At 37.5% G+C, this 23,431-nt stretch overlaps 1 protein-coding gene and 1 long non-coding RNA gene across 2 annotated transcripts in view; one reads left to right on the top strand and one right to left on the bottom strand.

Moving 5' to 3' along the window:
- The window catches only part of LOC133464448 (transient receptor potential cation channel subfamily M member 7-like), a 62,328-nt gene that overhangs the window by 5,591 nt on the left and 33,306 nt on the right, over positions 1-23,431 (top strand). Inside the window, 10 exon segments of the mRNA XM_061746444.1 lie at positions 6,226-6,305; positions 8,095-8,133; positions 9,569-9,776; positions 12,624-12,837; positions 14,848-14,972; positions 15,076-15,247; positions 16,543-16,717; positions 19,172-19,295; positions 20,795-20,867; positions 22,464-22,564. Of these exon segments, the coding sequence (XP_061602428.1) occupies positions 6,226-6,305; positions 8,095-8,133; positions 9,569-9,776; positions 12,624-12,837; positions 14,848-14,972; positions 15,076-15,247; positions 16,543-16,717; positions 19,172-19,295; positions 20,795-20,867; positions 22,464-22,564 (1,311 nt within the window).
- Positions 12,514-22,703, bottom strand: LOC133464455 (uncharacterized). The gene is made up of 4 exons (XR_009784483.1): positions 22,658-22,703; positions 16,620-16,687; positions 15,054-15,228; positions 12,514-12,846 (listed from the first exon to the last, which is right to left on the bottom strand). It is a non-coding gene; the product is annotated as an uncharacterized LOC133464455 (long non-coding RNA).

The raw sequence follows: 23,431 nt of genomic DNA, 5'->3' as shown, positions 1-23,431 counted from the left end.
TATTAGACCAAGAAATTTGTACATTCACACATCTTGTAGGCTTTAAATCAGTATTTATATGTGTGTGTATATACGAACATTTATAAGATTTCAAGGATGCAACTCAGAGGAATGCACTAAGGAATAAAGGTTATGATGTGGGAAAACTTGTGACAAGTGCCTATGCTCACTGTACCGTGGACGATGCCCTAGTTCTGCATCCTTGCTTCCAGCCATACACGAGTGGTGCAGTAGTAATTCGTTTTTGTATAATGTAATATATTTGTCATTTAATGTCACCATTGGTTTAATAGTTTTTTAACTGCATAGTGTGTTTTCTAGTGAGCTGGTGTAGGAATACAGTCTGAGAATGAAGATATTGTCAAAGGATGTCCTCAGATTTGTTCCCCTTGGTTCCAACGGCATAACTCAGACGGAGACACATAGATGCCAGCGAACAAAACTCGTCATCATCTTTAAAATTGGGAGGCACATAAAGGTGTCGGATTATACTTTCTACATGAACAAAGAAACGATAAAATATCGAGCTCGGGGAGAGAGAAGCCAGAGAGGAAGAGGGAGGGAGTGAGGAAGTGGGAGAGTTAGTCTAATGTGTTTTTTGGCAGGGCCTCTAAAGTTCCAGTCTTTTGTTGCCCGACATTCTCAGGTACCACAGTTAGGGTTTAACAGAGCACAGTCCGGCTTGATCTGCCTTATTGACTCTTTGGGTTGGATCACAAAGGCAGAGTTTTTGGTCAAAGAACTCTTCCAACGTGTAGTTCGTTGGCTGAGCCTCGTAATTGTTGCTAGTAATTAAAATGATCACACACGGTGATTATTTTACTCAACATTCATATATTCTGTCCATCTTGGCTGATGCATTCTTGGAGGCTGAAGAGGAAGTACATACACGTTCTTTGGGAGGGACAGTCTTACATTTTGAACTTGTTTACTGTTGCGTTTTTTTGTAATTACAGATTGTCTGGAGATGAGGCCTTTTGGAAACATTCACCACCAGTAATTCTTTAACCTCTTCGAGGCGCTGTAGTGAAAATTCAGCACTGTTGTGGAAAAGAATAGCTTTCAACCCGTGTGACTCAGTCTGGTTAAGTGGAATCAAACTTCAAATGCTAGTTTGCGTGCGTGCGTGCGTGCGTGCGTGCGTGCGTGTGTGCGTGCGTGTCTTCCAGGGTAAGAAGGAACCACGAACACAACAAAATAAATTGATACAGCCTTGCAGTTTCCATAGAGCTTTATCAGTAGTGCTCTGTAAAATAGGCAAGTGTGAGAAGCAGAGGCCAGAACTCTCCCCCTTTTGTGTGATGTAAGATTGTGCTACATCAGTATCGATTTGTTCTGACTTTGGAAAAATTGTTAGTAACCAGATGAATCTCTGTATAAATAGTCCTTTTTTATATGGTTTGTGTGCACATACAAACTTAATATTACCACTAATGACCAAGAGCTAAGACCTTGAAGTTTAGTTGAAGATGCTGTCCCCTCATCCATGAAAGGTCACAGAGGCCGTCTGATAACCTTGCTGAGATGATAGGAATCTTCCAGAAATGACAAGAAAAGCTGGGTGTCATCTGTATAGCCATGATACGAGAGCCCGTGCTAGTGGATGGCAGGTCCGTGTACTTCGCGGCCATCCGTTTTTTGTTTTGAAATGACAAAATAAAAATAGAGATATAATCCGTTTCCCATCTTTTGTTTTGATATTGGAAAACGGAAAACAGATCGTTATCCGTTATCCGTTATCCGTTATCCGATTTCATTGATGTGTTTGAAAATCGAAATTGGGAATTAAAACAGCGAGTGGAAAACTCTTTTCTCTATTTCCTATTTTTTTCCAACGGGGGGGGGGGGGGGGCAGTATGTTAGAGTTCAGTACATGTTATTGATTGGACGCTGCAGCTGAACGGACTGTCACAACATCACTGCAGTTTCATGACGGAGTGAAGACAGATTACAGATTAAACTCATGTTTCACTCCCGTTTTTCATATTTGATTTATTTTCTGTTTCAACATTAAAAAAATCTAAAACTGTTAATTTTCAATCTGATCAACAAAAGAACCAGAAACAACTTTATTCATTTATTACTGCGCATGTGCAATCCCCCCATTTGTCCAATCCTTGTTTTCAGTATCCTTGGAAACGAATAGGAAATAGAGAAAAGAGTTTTCCACTCGCTGTTTTAATTGCCAATTTCGATTTTCAAACACATCAATGATAACGGATAACGGATAATGGATAACGATCCGTTTTCTGTTTTTTATTATCAAAACAAAAGATGGGGAACGAATTCAAACCAAGAGTTTTTTTCCCGAGGTGCCCCAGAGAAAACTGATAGTAGAATATAGTGATTACCTGTGTCAAAGTGAAGACTGAGGATTGACCTGCAGTTTTAGCTGCTCATAAGGACTTTTTCCACAGAAACCAGAACTATTTCAGTGGCGTCACAACTGTTGAAGCCACACCAAGGTTCTAGGTTTCTCAGAGAAAGGAACTCTTCAGACCTGTTTGGAAACCAGTCTTTCGGTCATTTCAGGCAGGAAAGGAAGTAGAAAAACTGGCAGATGGTTCTCAACTGGAGCAGCATTGAAAGAGAGTTTTTCTAGTAAAGACTTTACCCGTTCCTGTTTGAAGGAACTGGGAACCATTCCCGAACCTCATGGAAGCATTTATCATGTGTGTGGTATATTTGCTCTCAGTGAGGAGTAAACTGGGAGTGAAAAGTACCAGGAGGAGTCAGACCAGGACATGTAATAAGATTACTACATGTTTGAATAAGAGTCAGACAGGGACATAATAGGACTTCTATAAGTATGGTCAACAGAGTTGGATGGCACACCCTTTGGGGTAATTAATTAGCTCTTTATAGCTGCCACCTTATTGTTGAAAAAGGAGGCAAAGGTAATTTGATGTTGGTCTGTTGCCCCCTGTTAATAATTGCCTTTGCTGCATATATTTTTATATTAGAGTAAGAATGTATATCCTGTTCTCACTCTAAATTATATTGATTCACATCATACACATCAGTTTACTCGTCTTGCTATCTAATAATAGAGTTTGGGGTTGTTGAACTCTGGAACGTTCCTTTTTTAAAAGTCATCCAGATGGGAAGTAGAGCTGCAGATTTTCATTTTGAACAAGCCCAGACAATATTGTGAAGGTTCTTGCTTATTTAATTTACATTACCAAACCTTTTATTATCAATATAAATACATAGTATTTATATATTGTCACACACTAAAGCCAAAAAGTGCTATTCAGAAACAGAAATAAGTGCCACGTTAAAACATTAAACATATTTTTTGGTGGGGAGTTGGATGTGAAGTTGTTTGTTTGTTTTAGATAAATAATGTATTTTGGTCACACAGTCAGACCTGTGCATGTGAATGCTTGGGATCATTGCCAGTTGCACTGATACATGACTGCGTGGACTGCATTGTTAATTGATGGTTCTTTGCACGCTTTAACAAGAACATATATTTAAATAGACACAAGTGTTAATTCCAACAGCTTAGATAATAACTTGCATTGAAAGGGGGGAAATAAATCAGTATATGTCTGAAGTCAACATTTGCATAGGCAAAAGAAAAATGAAATTAAATGCTTAAACCCCCCCCCCCTGAAATAAAAACGGTCAAAATCATCCCCCCTGTAAAACTGCCATCCCTCCTTTCCATCCCTTATGTCATTTCATCAATGAATGTGGTTTTACTGCTATTTCAACATTTAGAGTCGTCACCAGAAAAATAACACCAGAAAAATAACTTATTTGACAATTTTCACCTGTTTCAAGTAAATCTTCACTTGAAATAAGTAGGAAAATCTTCCAGTGGGACAAGATTTATCTTCTCATTACAAGCAAAAAAATCTTGTTCCACTGGCAGATTTTTCTTCTTATTTCAAGTGAAAATCTACTTGAAACAGGTGAAAATTTTTGTTTTTTCCAGTGATGAGTCTTGTTTTAAGTGTAATGAGATTTTTTTTACTAAAATGAGACATTTTAACAAGAAATAAGACAAATATTCTTGTTAAGATTTTGAGTTTTTGCAGTGATCCATGTTACTTATCCTGTGAAGGACAGAGTCATATTTATAAGTTCAGAAAACTGTTTTTTATTGTTGTGTTTTGATGTATTTGATGTAAGCCCAGTGGATATTTAAAGCTTACAGAAGGCTGCATTTAACTGCTGCTATGTCATTCCTGCAGTATTTCTGCAGGTGTTTTGGTCAGTGCTATTATTTGTTATATATTTTATTGTTTGTAATCACCACAAATTATCTGTCCCCATATGATAAAATCCACCATCCCCCCCGATTTTGTTTTTACAACTCGAGTACTGGGTATATAGATTGCAAAAGTCACAATTGTGTACCGGTAGGTTGTGAGTTCCTTGTCTGTTAAATGCTGTGTTGTGGCCAGTGGATTTAAAAATATTATTTGTGGCATTACTTTTAATGCTGCGTGGCTGTTCTCTGGTTAATGAGAGGCCATTCTAGAGGGTCTAAGTCGTTGGGAAAGGTTTCGTGTCAAGTGCATGAATCACAGTTGGTGGTGTGTCATCAGTAGACAACCAGGTATATATCACCAAGGCCTCTGCCTATTTACTAATCCTCTCCCACACCCCCTCCTCCCTTTCCTCATTCTCCCTAGCCTTAGTATAATATCTAGTTTGTCTCAGACACATTCATCTGCCCCCTGAGTGGCTTTTTAACAGATTAACAGTGGAAGGAGTTTGGAGGCAGCAACCTCTCACTGATCACTCAGCTTTTAACTTGGGCTGGCTCCGTATGCAGCAGTTGCCGTAGACTTTGAGACCTAAATGGAAATTGCGTGCAAATCTTCAGAAGCCGAGTTTGGAGAGTCGTTGTTTCTGATGATCCAGTGCTCAGGGGAGGCTGTGGTGGCTGTGGTTTGTCTAGGAGATGCATGAAGAACCCTTGGTATGTTCCTCTACAAAGCCCTTAAACACAGAGATGAAGAGGCGGACGTCCAGGTACAGAGTTGCTCAGCTTCATCAGTCCGGTAGTGGGATGACCTCTCTTTATACAAGTGTTTAAGTAGAAAGAAAAGCCCTGCAATGACGGCTGTAACTGTTTAATACTAGATTTTAGACGTCTGTACCATGTCAGTAGGCTTAAAAAAAAAAGGTCATTACAGTACTTTTTGCGTCTTTGCTTTTTTTTTGCCATGTTTATAGTATCAAACACGCTGATATTGAAGGTCAAATGCTGCTAACTCCTACATAAGCCATTTGCTGGGTTTTTAGGAATTGTTGAAATGCTTTGTGGTGTTGTATGCAGTCTTGCCCTTTTTGCGCTGGGAGGGATTAATGGTGCTAATCGGCTCTGGATTTCTGTGTGCGGTTCTGGAGAAACAATAAAGCTTCATGCATTTATTAAAAATTCCAGTAACTTAAGAGCTTTTGAAAGAGTGGTATTATGCAGTGTGATTGTATTATTGCAGTTTACAGCATTGATGTATGTAGATACCACCACTACAGTTATTTTTATTTTTCAGTATTTTTTTTATTATTTATCTTTTTTTTTTTTTTTATCTTGGATTAATGTCCATTTTGCCCCTTAAACACCTTTTTCTTATTAATTATGTTTGAGGGTTCATCATTTTCACTGAACAATGCTGTTATTTAGTCATATATTTCTATTTTGAATCTCCAAATTAATACAGGACTGTCTCTGAAAATTAGAATATTGTGATAAAGTCCTTTATTTTCTGTAATGCAAAAATGTCACACATTTTGGATTCATTACAAATCAACTGAAATATTGCAAGCCTTTTATTATTTTAATATTGCTGATCATAGCTTACAGCTTAAGAAAACTCAAATATCCTATCTCAAAAAATTAGAATATTCTGGGAATCTTAATCTTAAACTGTAAGCCATAATCAGCAATATTAAAATAATAAAAGGCTTGCAATATTTCAGTTTATTTGTAATGAATCCAGAATGTACGACATTTTTGTTTTTGTAATTGCATTACAGAAAATAAAGAACTTTATCACAATATTCTAATTTTCTGAGACAGTCCTGTACATTTCCATGATATATCAAACACTATTCAACTGGGCATTGTTTTAAATTGTCAGGGAAGTTTTTACTGTAATTACATCTTTATTCCCATAAATTCAAACGTAATGAATGTATAAAGGCAAACGGAAGGAGCTCTCACTTTTGTAACGCTCACAAGTCTTCTTTCCTCTTTGTTCGCAGTCCCAGAAACCCTGGATAGAAATCACTTTCACCAAGAGGGAATGTGTGTACATACTTCCAGTGTCAAAGGACCCCCACAGGTATGTGCTCAGACAGAGTCTGATCTGTCCTCTGTTGATTGCCATGGAAACGGTGTAATTACATGGTGTATGTGTGTTAAAGTAGGCCCAAACCCTAACCACTGCTCTCCTGGAGCTAAAATGAGTCTGTTTTCAATGTTTGTGTTGGTCACTATAATTATGTTATCAAGAGAGGGCAAATCATAAACCAGCATAACTTATCTTTTATTATTGTTGTTTTAGTTTAGGTTTTTTTCTAAATGACATCATAAGAAGTTGGGATTTTACTCATTTTGGGACCATTTACTGTCTTTGTGAGGAACCTTCATGTTGATGTTTTGATGTTAAATGTATCAGTTAAAGTTTTCTGGTGTCTTACAAAGAAATGTTAAAATTGTATGTCGGCATCTTCTTAGCCTGTTTTGAAGATGACAGTTTACATCAGGGGTGTCAAACTCATTTTGCTTGGCGGGCCGGATTTGACCAATTTTTTTCTCGGCGGCCGCACGCTCAAAATAACAAAAACAGTGCGAAATTTTTTTTTTTCTAATTCTTTTTTTTTTTTTTTACTATTATCTAATACAATATCATTTTAGTTAATTTTAAAGGAAATATGCACTTTGTTTACACTCTAATTATGTAAAATATATTTCTTCAGGATCTTTTCATGAAATTTCGCGTTTTTTTTTTCAAATTATGTAAGATACATTTAATATCATTTTAAAAAGATAAACAGAAACAAGTATGTTTTTTTTTATATTTCGCTTTTTTATAGGAAATTTAATTTAATTTAAAGCTAAATCTTTCTTATTACATCCGAGAGTGTTTCTTTGTGATTTAGAGATTTTTCCAGTACAATTAAGTGTATTTATTTTTAAAAATTGGCGCGGATATTTACGCCAGTGTGCCGAAAAACTCAGCACTTCTCTTTTAACTGTTTTACTTTGTCACTATCCTCGTATTCAAAACTGAAATTCTCTGAATAAATATCTTCTATCATCTTTTTTAGCAGTGATATTTTTCCTGCGAAAATGTATAATAGTTGTCGGTTAATAAAAATAAACGACCGTCTACAAAGAAATAAAATCGGCAAATGCATTCTAGAAAACAAAAAAAAATGTTGAAAACTGCTCTATTTGTGGAATAACGATGGATTTGTAGAAGAAATATATTATCGGATATGCTGCGATTCATGGCAATTATTTATGCCTTCCTTTTTAGTAAATTAACATTTAGTTTTTTTGCGTTGGAAACTTCTTGCGGACCGCATGAAAATCTCTCTCGGGCCGCACATTTGACACCCCTGGTTTACATACATGCATGCATGAAGAGTGTTCACAAAAGAAAAAGCCTCTCACCTCAACATTAGTATTTACTGTTTAACAGCTTCCTTTGACTGTAAACCATTGCTGTTACATTTCTACAAAGTTGACACAGTTAACACAGTCACGCTGCTTCATGCTTTCCTTTTGTTTTCTTTTGCATCAATTATTTCCTACGGCCATTTCTACTTCTTACGCAAGTGTTAATGTACATAAACATGTGTAACAGTAGTTCAAGGTCCACATATGGTAGCGACTGAGGTAAATTCTTTATCAGCATTAATTACTCTTGGTTGAAGGCCAGACTTATCCAGGTTATGTTACCCGGTCACAGATGGCCTAACTGATATCTTCAAAGAATTGCCCTCTAACATGAACATAAACCTCTCATTAGTCCTTTATTACAACAATAAGAATATTTTTGTAGCATGAATGTATGTATAAGTTAAGATGAATTATTAATAATGTGGATGTGAACCTTGTTTCAGATGTCTTCCAGGATGCCAGATCTGTCAACAGCTAGTGCGGTAAGTGATTGTTGAGTAATAGTTTCTCTCAGTCTCTTATTTAACGGCATTAACTTGTCAGATAAGCATGAAGGAAATCTGTTGTAGCAGCTCTGTTAATACCAGAAAAAGGCTGTCAAATTCTGGGAAATTATGATTCCACTTAACAACAAAACCTTCTGGGAAAGCAATGAACCTCCTGGCTTTATGTACCATACGGCATACGCCTTCCTTAAGTAATTAAAGGAGTTAGATAACATAAAAAGCCTAATGTCATCATTATTTCAGGTTTAACTATATGAATATTAGATTTTCCAATCTCTGTGAAATATGCAGTGATGGCTATCTTCAAGTTCTCATTTTTTGTCATGAGTAACTGTTAATAAATGTTAGGTAAATTTTTTTTGTTTTTGTATTATTGGGATTGTTTGTGTTTTTACTGCGATAACGATGAATTTGATATACTGTTTAAAAAAAACTCTTACTGATTGTTAAAAATTGATTTAACACTATAATTGTCCTATGATCTGTTTTTTTTATAGGTAATTTGACTGCAAAAAGGACATTTGATTTACCGTATTTTCTGGACTATAAGCCGCTACTTTTTTCATAGATTTTGAACCGTGCGGCTTATACAAAGGTGCAGCTATTCTGTGGATTTTTCTTCCACCGCTCGGGGCGCTTTAACCGGAATTAGAATCAAAACTAAGACAAAATAAATGCAAAGAAGAATACGCTACTTCTTCTTTAGCAGATAGAAGTAGGTAGAAGCAGATTTCAATCAGATAAATAGATAAATAAATACCGGTTATTTTCTCTTGGTTCTGTCCCGTTTTAATCAGCAAAGTTGCTGCCGTGTTAAAAAACATTGTTAGGAAAGGATCTATTTAGGTACAAACATGTACATCATTTACAGTTCAAAATCCTTCTGTACATGTACTAAATATCTAATCTAACAACATAAATATCTGCGGCTTGTATATCTTTTTTTTTTTTTTAAATAGAGCGGATTCGGCTTATATGCAGGTGCGGCTTATAGTCCAGAAAATATTGTACTGTTTAAAAAAAAACTCTTGCTGATTGTTAAAAATTGATTTAACACTATAATTGTCCTATGATCTGTTTTTTTTATAGGTAATTTGACTGCAAAAAGGACATTTAATTTAATGTTTATTAGAATAATTTTAACAGAGGGTTTTTTGTTATTGATTTTTTTTGTTTTTTCTCTCTGCGGATGGGTGAGGGAGTGTTGCTTCTTTCACCAGCCCGTGTGACGGTCTACCATATTTAATTGACCTCTAAAAAAAAAACCAAAGCTGATTTTGTCAAAGGGCTAAATCAATGCCAGTGGTTCACATCACAGCAGGAAGGAGAATGCATGACACTGATTGGTGCAGCCCGGTGACTGTGTGGCGTGTTCTCGTGTGACGCCTCTAACATGGATTTATCTCTGAAGGTGCTGCTGTGGGCGGCTGGTGCGGCAGCACGTTGGCTTCACAGCCAGCGTGGCCACCAAGTACTCCGATGTGAAGTTGGGTGAAAATCCCAACCTGCCTATGCCCGAGCTGGAGGAGTGGTCCGTGGAAAAGCACACGGAGGCGAGCCCCACCGATGCTTATGGAGTCATCAACTTCCAGGGAGGGTCTCACTCATACAGAGCCAAGGTAGGAGGGGGAAGGGTCACTGCAGGAATGTGTTAATTGATCAGCTATTGATGGACGTGGATCATTTTCAGGATGTGCATTGCCTTTAGGCAAGGCACTCAGAAATAGGCCTGTGTTGAAAAGATCGATTTTCCGATTCTAAATCGATTCTCATATTAATTCCTAAAAATCGATTCTTTTTTTATTTTATTTTTTTCTCCCCTCATCATTACATATTCGCCCGGTGAACTTTAATCCCAGTAGTCGGACACACAGTTTGTCATGACACTTCTGAAAAATGCCAGGTGCTTCATGGCAATATGTCAAGTCAAGTCAATTTTATTTATAAAGCACATTTCACATTACAAGCATGTAATGTGCTCAAATGCAAATGCAATATGTGTGCGTGGTAACAGAATAAATTAGATAAACTGAAATGATTTGTTTACTGCATGAACTGTTGCAATTTCTTTCTTTTTTTGCACTTTAAATGGATATTGAAAGGCCTGTTTGAGTTATTTATTTCTTAGTTATTTTACAATAATTATTGTGAAATTATTATTTCACTAGTTATTTTACAGTCATATAATTCAGGCAACAGCTCAAAAAACATTTTAAATAACACTAAGCCAAATCAATATCGAATCGGATCGAATCAAATCGTGATAATCGATTCTGAATCTTAGGGTGCTTTCACACCTGTACCGTTTCAAGCAGTTGTTCCGATACAGGGAACGTTTCCCCCTAAAGATCGGAACGTTTGGTATATGTGAACACAGCAATCGCGCTCTGAAACGGTACAAAACAAGCGTTCCGAGATCGCCTAGGAGAGGTGGTCTCGGCCCGATTCCAATCGAGACCTGAAACGGTTCATTTTTTTTATTTGGAGTGAGAACATAATCCACACAGCAACCGAGACAACTCCATTCATTGTGTGTGTGCTGCCGCGGCGCAAGGAGAGGAGTCGGTCCTCCACCAACTCCTCTCCTATTGGACGTGCGAGATGTCTTCCCAGCACGGCACAAATTAAACTTTGTTTGAAATTAAACAATGTTCAATTCGGGCAGGGTTTGCGCAGCCCAAACCCGGCTGCAGCAGGCGCCCGCTGCCGGGCTCCGCTCTGCGCCGAGCGCACATAAATTAATGGGTAAAGCCTGATTTATGGTTCCGCGTTAAATCGACGCAAAGCCTACGTTGTACTCTATGCCGTAGGCTCTACGTTGGTGTAACGCGGAACCATAAATCAGCCAAAGCCGCGTCTGCGGTCTGCGCTGCGCTGAAAGGGGCGTGTTGTTTATCCCGGGGTACAGAAGAGGAAACTCCTTCCGCGTTCATTTGACCAATCAGAGAGCAGCTGGTTCGCGCATGGAATTTGTTAACAGCTTTGAAACGGTACAGACGTTTGCCTTGTGAACACAAACCCCACGAACGAGAAACGGAACAACTGTATCGGTTCAGCCCCTGAATCGGAACAAAACAAACGGGCCACAGGTGTGAAAGCACCCTTAAGAATCGGAATCGAATCGATTCTTGACATTTGAATCGATACCCAGCCCTACTCAGAAATCTTTTTTTTTTGGTCTGTTTTTTTTTTAAACTTCTGGTGAGTAAATGCACCATGGCATAGCTTGATAAACAGGTCCTCATGGTGGAAGGATACAGATAAGCAATTACTCCATCCTGTAAGATTTAAAAACGTTTGGGACAGCAGACTTAAAACATCATCTCCCAGCTGAACAGGATCAATGTTCAAACAAAGACTAAGAGGCTATAATAAAGCTAGCAGAGCCCGGAGCCAGCAGCCTGGTCTCACTGGTACCACAGGGGGAATGCTAATACTCATGATATTGATACCTGCCTAAATACACTTGGCAACTCCCTCAGATGTTTTTAGTTTGCAGAAAGCAAAATACCTCTGACCACACTCAATTTCAGACACGTGTTACATCTGCCCCTCCTGATGAACACACCTTACACTGTTGGTATACTTTATATTTATATAAAGAATATATTTATAAAATAATGAACCCTGAATTACCAAAATAACCTTCTTAACAAAAATAAATCTCCTCTTACACTTATAAGGTGAGCATGAATCAGTCTTTTTTATGATGTAAAATTGTATGTATTTATTTACTTTTATTTATTTATTTAATTTTAGTTGTTAAATTTCTGGAAAAGAAAAAAGTCAAATCATACATGAGAGAAACTATTCAGTTTGTGGCAAAATATTTTTACTTTACTTTTACTTTACTATTTTTACTTAAAACTTAAACAGTTATAAAGCATTACAATCTGAAACAATAGGGCAAATGCACAGCATTGTTTTGTATTTTTTGTCTTTCAAATAAAAGACAAATTTTTCCAGTCATATGTTCCTCATTCAAGGTTGTTAAAAAAATACTGCTATAATATCGTATCGTTATCGTGACCTCAATATCGTGTATCGTACCGTATCATGAGATTAGTGTATCGTTACACCCCTAATATATGGCAATTTCTTGCTGTTGATAATCAACTTATTCTTAAATACACAATAATAAGTAGGAGAAATTTACTGATTGCAATATCTGACATTTTTTATCTTTTTTTTTTTTTATACTGCCAATCCAACCTGCTGTTGTCCAGCAGGAATTCTGACATCTGGTGTCAGTTTGAAGTCAACGTGAATCCTTAACTACTTAGGTTTTACAACCTGATACTCCTGTTTTCATTGTAAAAGTTGGAGGTTACTGGGGAAAAATGTGATGCAGAGAAAGACATTTAACATGCTTTAGATTTGGAAAGTCAGGGTTAATGTTAATGTTAACTGTTTGTTTATTTGTTCACATAAGCTTCCTTGTCTTATTCCCTCACAAACGTGAACAGTATGCGCGCCTGGCCTACGACACTCGGCCAGAGAACATTCTACGGCTGATGCTGAAGGAGTGGCACATGGAGCTTCCCAAGATCCTCATTTCTGTCCATGGAGGAGTTCAGAACTTTGAGCTGCACCCGCGCATCAAGCAGGTGGTGGGAAAGGGCCTGATCAAAGCTGCAGTCACCACCGGGGCCTGGATCCTGACCGGAGGGGTCAACACGGGTATGTGCTCTGAAAAAAGTAATGCAGGCTTTGTTAAAAGTGGATATTTATTTTTTCATCTCAACCATAATATTGTGTTTCAAATGTAATTTTTTCTCCACCAAACAATATAAAAGCTTGTGCTTTAGATTTCCTTTCATTGTCTCGACATGGTGGACAATGCTGTTTTTGTCGTCCATAGGTGGCAAAGCTTTGCTTGAAATTAACTTTGGGTGACCGATGTTTGCCGTGGTTGTTCTACCAATGAAAAGCAATTAAACTGGCAATGTTAAATAACTCAATTTTGTTTTTGCAATTACCGTATTTTCTGGACTATAAGCCGCACTCGCTCTATTTAAAAAAAAAAGATATACAAGCCGATCTATTTAAACAAAACAAAAGATATGCAAGCCGCAGATATTTATGTTGTTAGATTAGATATTTAATACATGTACAGAACCATTTTGACCTGTAAATGATGTACATGTTTGTACCTAAATAGATCCTTACTTTTAACACGGCAGCAACTTTGCTGATTAAAACGGGACAGAACCAAGAGAAAATAACCGGTATCTATTTATCTGTTTGAAATCTGCTTCTACTTCTATCTGCTAAAGAAGAAGTAGCGTATTCTTATTTGCATTTATTTTGTCTTAGTTTTGATTCTAATTCCGGTTAGAGCGCCCCGAACGGTGGAAGAAAAATCCACAGAATAGCTGCACCTTTGTATAAGCCGCATGGTTGAAAACTTATGAAAAAAGTAGCGGCTTATAGTCAAGAAAATACGGTTGGCCAAACTTCACCAATTAATCTAAAATGTCTTCAGTATACTGTCAAATGCATACAAAGCATAACAAATACACAAGCTGGATAACTATTCTGTTATTTTAGTGCATGGTCACACTGACGTTGCATGCAAATGTACTCAAAAACACAGCCGTCGTGAGGGCGATGCGCTGATGTAGCAGAAGTTGTAATATCGGCTTCTAAGCATGTCATTTGACTACGAGTCGTGGGCGAGGTGTGTCTGCAGCCACAGCGTGGTGTGCAGATGTTGCGGCCTGATCATAGTGTTTAAGTCATTACTCACAGGGTCAATTACTCAGACCAGTGATTACCTTTAATGCCTCATTGGCACCCTGGCCAGCTGCGACTGTCTCCTGGCTCCCGAATAATTGCTGAATCCATGAGATTCATTAACTGAGGATTGTGACGCACAGAAAAAGTCTCCGACTAATGCACTTCTTGGAGACTTGTCCAGTTGGAGGAATTTTGGTAAAATGGGCAGGTGTTGCGGCCTCTTCTGGTGGCTACACCGTTCAGTATATTTCTCCTTTTTTTTTCTTTTTTTTTTAACTAGTTATTTTTACCAAAGATCCTCTATACAGAAGATAATGCATTACCGTTACTGCCAATGGTATGAAATGGTATACACTTCCTGTCTCCTAAGTGGGCGTGGCCGCCCCTCTCCCCACATTGTTTTGGAACATAAAACACTAGATACAGTACAACTTTCTTCCAAAAAGACTTAAATAATAAAAATAACAGTATTATTAAGCAAAGAAGCAAGTTTTATTTTAGTTTTAAACTTCATTTTATCCGATTGGAAAACGATGAGAGCCAAATCTCGCGAGAGTGTGTTGCTCAGACAGAGACAGGTCTCAAACAAAGTTCATTTTCTCCTAATCTGTCGGTCTGAAAATTGCCATTTTGGTGTCAGAATGTTCAAAAGGTTTGTGGCTTTTGAAAAACCCATATTTACTTAGGTTACTATGGGGCGAAGGAAATGCTAATAATCTGTGCTCACGTTCACTTTTCCCATAGGACTCAATAAAATCAGGACCTACTTCCTGTCTCCTAAAGGGGCGTGGCAGTCACGTGACAAAGATACAGGAAACCGAACCGTAGTGGGCTGTCTCGTTTATTGAACGTCTCTGTTTTTACCTTCTAATTCTCCTTCAGGTGATAAAGAAGCTATAATACAATTGGAAATATGGTGGAAGTTTATTGTTCTGTTTAATGCATCCAAAGGTGTGGCCAAGCATGTGGGAGACGCTCTCAAAGAACACTGTTCAAGATCATCCAAGAAAATCTGCACTATTGGAATCGCATCGTGGGGAGTCATTGAAAACAGGAACGATCTTATTGGAAAAGATGTAAGAGACAACTGAAATTGAAATAATCGCACAAAAAAAACGTATGTTTTTCTGCTTTACCATGATCTTTACCTTCCTTACCTTTTTTATGTCTCCGATCCAGATCGTAGCTCCTTATCAGACGCTGCTGAATCCTCTCAGCAAACTAAATGTTCTCAACAATCTGCATTCCCATTTCCTCCTGGTGGACGATGGGACGGTCGGCAAGTACGGCGCTGAGGTGAAACTGCGGCGTGACCTAGAGAAACACATCAACCTGCAAAGAATACATGCACGTAAGAAAAACAACAATACATCTCCTCCCATCGCAGTCTTAAGCAGCAAGTCCCTTTACAGTGCTACATATTACACATATAGATACTTATACTGTCTCAAATAATGTTGTTACTTAATGCCTATTGGAGGAATTAAAGTTCCAACACCAGAAAGATGTCACTCTGCACTGTGTTTTTACATTTGTTTACATTTGTGCAGTTGTCTTGGATTCTCCAAATGTTGTATCAGCCGTAGTTCTCCAGTAGGGCTGGGGATCGATTCAAATGTCAAGAATCGATTCGATTACGATTCTTAAGATTCAGAATCGATTATCAAGATTTGATTCGATTCGATTCTGATATTGATTTGGGTTAGAGTTATTAAAAATGTTTTTTGAGCTGTTGCATGAATTATATGACTGTAGTTATGAAAAATATTACAACTAGTATTATATTGAGATTAAACAGCAAGTATTGGCAGCTAATGATGCTGTAAGGACCAATCACCTCCCAGAATGCTGATAGAACTGCTTTCAGAAACATCGTGTGGGTCAGAATTACCAAACAGATCCAGGGAGGAAACAGAGACGGATGAAATCGGTTTTATTTTTTCCCACTTTCCGTTTTTATTGTCTATTTTGGTTTTTCATTTTTGAGCATTTGGTTTTTAGCATTTTTTGCAAATGTAACCCCAAGACAGTATATAAAGTAATGAAATTTATGCAATTATAACTTAACACTTTAATGTTTTCATACCTTTAAACATATTTAAAGGCAAAAACATGCCACCAGTTATTCTCGTGTCCAACAAAACATTCCTTTTTTGGGGATAAACAAAAAAATAACCAAAATTTGTAATGTAATGATGAAAAAAAAAATACATAAAAAAAAAAAGAAAAAAAATCGATCTTTAGACATATGAATCGATTTTTAGGAATTAATATGAGAATCGATCTAGATTTCGATCGTTTTTTTTCAACACAGGCCTACTTAAAAGGGGTCAAGTTTATTGAAATGTAAAATATTGACAAGTACCAGTAAATATGAAAGTTGTATCAACCAGAAGGGCAATGAATGATTTGTTTTACTGGCAGTTTGCCTCAGCATGCTGGAAAACACACGATAACCTCTCTCGCACTTTGATTAACATGCAGCTCTTAGAGGCTTGCAGCTGTAGCTGAAGGAGGTTATGTAACACAAGCCTAAATTTAAAGTTGTGACTGTGCGGATGGTAGAATGAAGTGCTCCATGTACTCATGCAGACTGGAGAAGTGCAGTAAAACTCCTTTACATCCACCATGTATCTGCTCTTGCAGGAATTGGTCAGGGTGTTCCTGTTGTGGCGCTGATATTTGAAGGTGGTCCCAACGTGATCCTGACGGTGCTGGAGTACCTGCAGGAGAGCCCTCCCGTCCCCGTGGTCGTGTGCGAGGGAACTGGCCGCGCCGCCGACATCTTGGCCTACGTCCACAAGCAGACGGAGGAGGGAGGGTAGGTTAAACAAACACAGAGCAACTGGAGGCTTCGTCTGCCAGCTCCAAATCTTTCCAGTCACCATTGTGGTGATGACGACCTACTTACTAAAACCCTGAATTAAATATTAGATGTGTGATAGGAGGGTAAGAATAGACCGGAGCAGGTGTAACATTAACCAGTTTGTACGAGGAGACCTTCTGGGAATTTGGTAAAAATAAAGGACTGTCAAGGTTTTAGCAGGTGTTTTATTAAGTGGTGGATGTTTAGTCTAAAAGTAATTGTCAAGGAGAATAATCTTAATTAATTTATTGATCTGACAGGGGTTTTCTTGACCTTTTTTTTTTTTTTTTTTGTTTCATCTTTTCGATTCTTCTATTTGGCAGCATTTGATGGCTCATTTGTTTTCTTTTTAAAATGAAAACATCCCAGCCTTGGCACTGACTGTCACAGAAAATGTCAACAATACTGAAATTTAGACTTAAATTTCAGTATTTTCTGGACTATAAGCCGCACCTGCATATAAGCCGCATCCACTCTATTTAAAAAAAAAAATAAGATATGCAAGCCGCAGATATTTATGCTGTTAGATTAGATATTTACTACATGTACAGAAGGATTTTGAACTGTAAATGATGTAGTGTGTCTACATCATGTGTCTTTTACGAGTGTCTTTTAACACGGCAGCAACTTTGCTGATTAAAACGGGACAGAACCAAGAGAAAATAACCGGTATTTATTTATCTGTTTATCTGTTTGAAATCTGCTTCTACCGACTTCTATCTGCTAAAGAAGAAGTAGCGTATTCTTCTTTGCAGTTATTTTGTCTTAGTTTTGATTCTAATTCCGGTTAGAGCGCCCCGAGCGGTGGAAGAAAAATCCACAGAATAGCTGCACCTTTGAATAAGCCGCATGGTTGAAAACCTATGGAAAAAGTAGCGGCTTATAGTCCAGAAAATACGGTAATATCATTTCTATTACTATTATTTCTATTTCTTCTGTTGGCACTCCAATTAAATCTTAACAAATACTGTTACATAACGAAGTTCACACAAAAGGTCATGGTAGCTGGGACATGTACAGATCCAGGGCAGGGGCATTAGATAATCATGTTTACTGATAATAGTGGGGTTTTTTCTGTGTTCAGTTATCAATATATATTTCATGTTATAGAAGTACACTAATGGTAGTCTCAAAGTGCAAAATTGTATCGATATTAGTACAAGGATAATATAGTTCTGTATCAGCAGCTTATATAATTGTATGTTTACAACCAAATGTGTAGGTGGTTCCAGGTGGGTCTCTCATGTTGGAGCTGTTTGTGTGAACTGATAACGTGCAGTAATAGGAGCTATCGGGGCCCGGTAAATAGAGCATAGTTGAACTGTGGAGTCCATCAGTGAGACAGCAGAAACATGAGGAGCAGCCGAACAGAAAAAACTAAACACACGCAGGTGCTGTGATTTTTAGTGGCAATAATGGTGGCGGAGTTGAAAAACATGCTTGACAACAAAACATGGGAGTTTTATTGGGTAGATAAGTAGAATATTCTGCATTAGGCATCACTTGATCTCACTCCGATCAAAGTGTACTTAAACCGATGACACGTTTACAATTAAGCAGTTTCTATTTCAGACCTACAGGACTGTCTCAAAAAATTAGAATATTGTGATAAAGTTCTTTATTTTCTGTAATGCAATAAAAAAAAAAAAAAAAATGTCATACATTCTGGATTCATTACAAATCAACTGAAATATTGCAAGCCTTTTATTTTAATATTGCGGATTATGGTTTACAGTTTAAGATTAAGATTCCCAGAATATTCAAATTTTTTGAGATAGGATATTGGAGTTTTCTTAAACTGTATGCCATGATCAGCAATATTAAAATAATAAAAGGCTTGCAATATTTCAGTTGATTTGTAATGAATCCAGAATGTATGACATTTCTGTTTTTGTAATTGCATTACAGAAAATCCCAATATTCTAATTTTCTGAGACAGTCCTGTATTATGGTCTCAAAGAGCTAAATCAATACATTTAAAATTAATAAAGAATCTTGTAAATACCTAAGTCATTCTCGACTTAAGAGAAAACTATCTTCAGAATAATTGTATTAGTGTTCTTGTTTGGTTTTTCTTTGTTGTTGTTTTTTACCTCAAACTAGTGAGTGACTGTATATTTTACACCAGAATTTAAGTGTGAAAATCAGCTGTGATGCTGTTTCAATAAGCAAATATTTTTGTCTATCCCAGTTTTTTTGCTGTATCAGTAATCTCTCACTTGTGGGATTACAGTTCTCTGAAATCATATGTAATTAATAAGGAATGACTGCTGTGCTACTCCTTGGTTTTTACGTTAAATATTGCTTAAAAGATCTTGTGGCAGCAGATGAGCAGTCAGTGATACATCCTTTGGCCTTATCCTATGAAGAGTGTGACGCCAACCCCGTTGTTCTGTAATTGTTCTACAGAGGTCTCCCTGACGGGGTGGAGACGGACATCATCGCAACCATCAAGAAAACCTTCAACTTCAGCCAGAGTGATGCCATTCATCTTTTTCAGACTCTGATGGAGTGCATGAAGAGCAAAGAACTGGTACACTTCTGCTCATTTGTGCTTTTACAATCACATTATTTCAGTCACATCCCATTCATATTTGCTTCTTTTCATGTTCAGTTAGTGAGTGAATCAGTGTGAAATCAATTTGAAAAGGTCATTACAGCCGAGTAAAGAGAATTTCTGTAAACCAGAAGCTGCCGAGATAAGTGAAAGAAAATGTGCAGCTCTCCAGTGGAGTAATGGCTCTAAAAGCATTACACAGTGGGCGAGCGTCTCCGCGACCGGGCTTTAGGAGAAGTAATAACTTGGTTACGGAGTCAGGTGCTTCGCTCTGGACTACAACCCTGTGTGCTTTTTGGTTTGTTTGGGAACATTTTAGAAGAATTGAACCTTTAAAACTTTGCTGATTATTTGTTCATGGTTCTTGGATGTTGACGGATATATAGTATCACCTAGTTCAGGGGTCGGCAACCCGCGGCTCTAGAGCCGCATGCGACTCTTTAGCGCCGCCCTAGTGGCTCCTGGAGCTTTTTCAAAAATGTTTGACCTTTTTTTTTCCCTTGTTTTTCTTTTTCTTCTTATTTTTTTCTTTTTTTCTCCTTTTTTTTCTTCTTTTTATTTCTTTTTTCTTATTTTTTTTCTTATTTTCCTTTTTTTCTTTTTTCTTCTCTTTTTCCATTTTTTCTCTTTTTCTTCCTTTTTCCTTCTTTTTTTTTCTTTCTTTTTTTCTTTTTTCCTTTTTCTTTTTTTTACTCTTTTCTTTTTTCCTTTTTTAATCTCAACATTTCGAGTTTTTTCTCAAAGTTTTGACTTTTTTCTCAACATTTCAACTTTTTTCTCAACATTTCAACTTTTTTCTCAAAATATCAACTTTTTGCTCGACATTTCGACTTTTCTCGACATTTCGACTTTTTTCTTGAGATTGTACTTCAACATTAATCTCGACATTTCGACTTTTTTCTCAACATTTTGACTTTTTTCTCGAAGTGCATAATGAAAAAAAAATCTCCCCCCAGTTCTAACTAATATAGAAACATGCAGCACGTGTTGTCTTCATTCTAAGGCTGATACAAATTTTTCATTTTTTGCGGCTCCAGACATATTTGTTTTTTGTGTTTTTGGTCCAATATGGCTCTTTCAACATTTTGGGTTGCAGACCCCTGACCAATAGTATCAAAATAGTCCTGTTCATGCAGAAATTCAAAATATTGCAAAAACTTCTACAGCAAGGTTGAGCTCTCTACACTTGGACACCAGCTCGTGCAGGAGTGGCTGTCTGCAGAGGAGGTGCAGAAAGACCAGTTTAATCGTGAAACTAAAGTACTGACTTACTGCTTACCCCCCAAAAAACCCCAAAGGAAACAATATTTAGCTTTCTGTTACTTTGTAATTCTTTTCCTTATTGCTGTTCATGGCCAATAGCTGGAGATTCTACTGTTAGTAGAGTAAAAGAAGCACCGAAGTAAAACAGTTGGGCACGTCAGGGTAATGTTTGTGGGATCCTCATGAGTGCTATCTTGTTTCTTGGAAAACAGATCACTGTGTTTGACATCAGCTCCGAGGAACACCAGGAGATTGACGTTGCCATTCTGAGGGCCTTACTCCAAGGTTAGTGTGTGACCAAACCTTTTCTGTCCTTAAACGAAGGCTTAGGAAATAAAATACATTTAATTAAGTCTAGTCATATTTTGCATTGGTTGGCATTTAGAGCTTAAGATTTCAAGATTATTATATTTCTTTAGATGTTTTCCTTCTGATATCGATATGTTTTGAGAACACACTTCCCCCCGTGTGCCCCTTTTTCTGCTCCTGAGGAGGTCACGATCCTCACATTCAGATGAACTCCTCACTCCAACACTAACATTCATGGAGCTGGCGTCTCTCGGACGCACCGCTCCTTACCTTTGCTATGAATAAAGTTGGGTTTCGGGTTATCCTATCAGCCTGAAGTGACTTTCTGTTTTAAAGTTGCCAAAAGGACGTTTGAAATAAAGAAAGATCCACACTCAACCTTGCTGCTGCAATACAGGCATTCTTCATTTCAATGATGGAAGTCCTGTTTCAATTGAAGGTGGTGTTGTGCAAAACAAAGGTATGTGCAGCATTTTCTTGCTGCTTCTGAACCCTGTTCTAGTTCATTTGCACAAAAGCAGGAATTTTTAAGTGACTTCAGTTGATCAATGCATCCGAAAAAGTTTTAGACACTCGTAAAACAAACCTCATGTTCCTGAGGTGTCCACTCACACATATTTTCTTTATAGGCACATCGTTCACTCATTTGAATAAGTTCTCCAAAAGGACCCTGGTGCGGAAAAGCTCTCGAGCTAGGGCTGTGCAATTAATCGATTTTAAATCTAAATCGGACTTATTAATCAAGATGATGTTAAAAAAAGGAAAATCGGAAAATCGATATTCCTTTTTTGCAGCTGGCTGCATTACAGACAGAGCTCGTCTAGTCATCTTTGTTTGGTCAAGAAAATTGTAAATGTTGTCACTTTACTAAACTCAAGGAGGATTTACAGTATCTTTCAATTGCACTTCATTCCCAATAGGGAAATTTGATTGCTATTTTTCTTTAAAAATAAAGATAAAATATTTGAAACAATTTATTCCATTGACTTTTGTAGTTTTACCAAAAAAATCGAAATCAAAATCGAAAATCGGGTTTTCAGAGAAAAAAATCTGGATTTTATTTTTGTCCAAAATCGCCCAGCCCTATCTCGAGCCTTTTAAAAGTACTGAATGCTGCTTAAATTATTTTTCCATTTCTAACTAAATAGCTGTTCAGTTTGCAGACTGGGGATAAAATTGAAAGTTAAAAGGAGAAATGCCAGCACTCAGGTGCTAAACAAACTCTAAAGTCCGTCATACAGATTTAAGGCAGACGTACGAGTTGAAAACTATTGGATTCATTTTTTTTCGGTTCAACTGTTTTCTGTGAAATCATCATTTGAATCCAATGGATCTCTGAGGGCTATCAGGCTAATTATTGCGGAAGAGACCAGTGGACTGAACAGAGATTTACTTTGTATTCTAATCTGCTCTGTGGCTGTATTAGTGTGTAATTGAGTGTATTAGTGCTCTGTGCCTACTAACCCCCTCTAATCCCGCTCGCTGGCGGATGCACGTTTAATAAGATTTTACTTGCTGGTGAATAATGTATTTGTCTGTGTGTATAAACACGGCTGCATCTGTGCATTTCAGGTACAAACGCGACTGCCTTCGATCAGCTGGTCCTGACTTTGGCCTGGGACCGCGTAGACATTGCCAAGAATCACGTGTTTGTGTACGGACAACAGTTACTGGTACGTCAAAGGATTTGTTCGTATGTGTGCATGAGCCGCTGCTCCCAGGGATGATTACTTAGCTTAGCATCAGCTAAAAACCTTTGGACTCACCCACAATGACCCCGGAGTCTCCGTTGGGTACAAGCTGTAGTCTGAAGAGCCGGGGGAAGGTTTTGGGCCGGCTGCCAGGAACTGCTTGTCTCTGACTGTAACATGAACCCTATTACAGTTGGCTTCATAAGCGGCCCTCGCTGCTTATGTTTATTTTAAAACTCCAGCACGGCTAGCTCTTGCGTGAATGAGAGGAGGGATATTTATTTGGATGCCCTATATCTGTTTGTATTTGCTGACTGTATTTACTACTGTATTTGGCCATATTTCTGGGCTTCTCTCCCATCTCCCTTCTGAATCTTTATCTTTATTTCGGCTTGTACTAGGGATGGGCGATATTTTACCGTTCACAATATACCGTCCAAAAAATTCCCCACGGTAATTTGTCATCTCGCAGAAAGAAAGAAAGAAAGAAAGAAAGAAAGAAAGAAAGAAAGAAAGAAAGAAAGAAAGAAAGAAAGAAAGAAAGAAAGAAAGAAAGAAAGAAAGAAAGAAAGAAAGAAAGAAAGAAAGAAAGAAAGAAAGAAAGAAAGAAAGAAAGAAAGAAAGAAAGAAAGAAAGAAAGAAAGAAAGAAAGAAAGAAAGAAAGAAAGAAAGAAAGAAAGAAAGAAAGAAAGAAAGAAAGAAAGAAAGAAAGAAAGAAAGAAAGATATATATATGAGAGCCTGAAAGAAAGAAATATATATATGAGAGCCTGAAAGAAAGATATATATATATATATGAGCCTGAAAGAAAGATATATATATATATATGAGCCTGAAAGAAAGATATATA

Source organism: Cololabis saira, chromosome 2 (genome assembly GCF_033807715.1).
Source record: "Cololabis saira isolate AMF1-May2022 chromosome 2, fColSai1.1, whole genome shotgun sequence".
Taxonomy (NCBI): Eukaryota; Metazoa; Chordata; class Actinopteri; order Beloniformes; family Belonidae; genus Cololabis; species Cololabis saira.
Note: the sequence above shows the minus strand (reverse complement) of the source record. Positions and strands in the feature narration are given on the sequence as shown.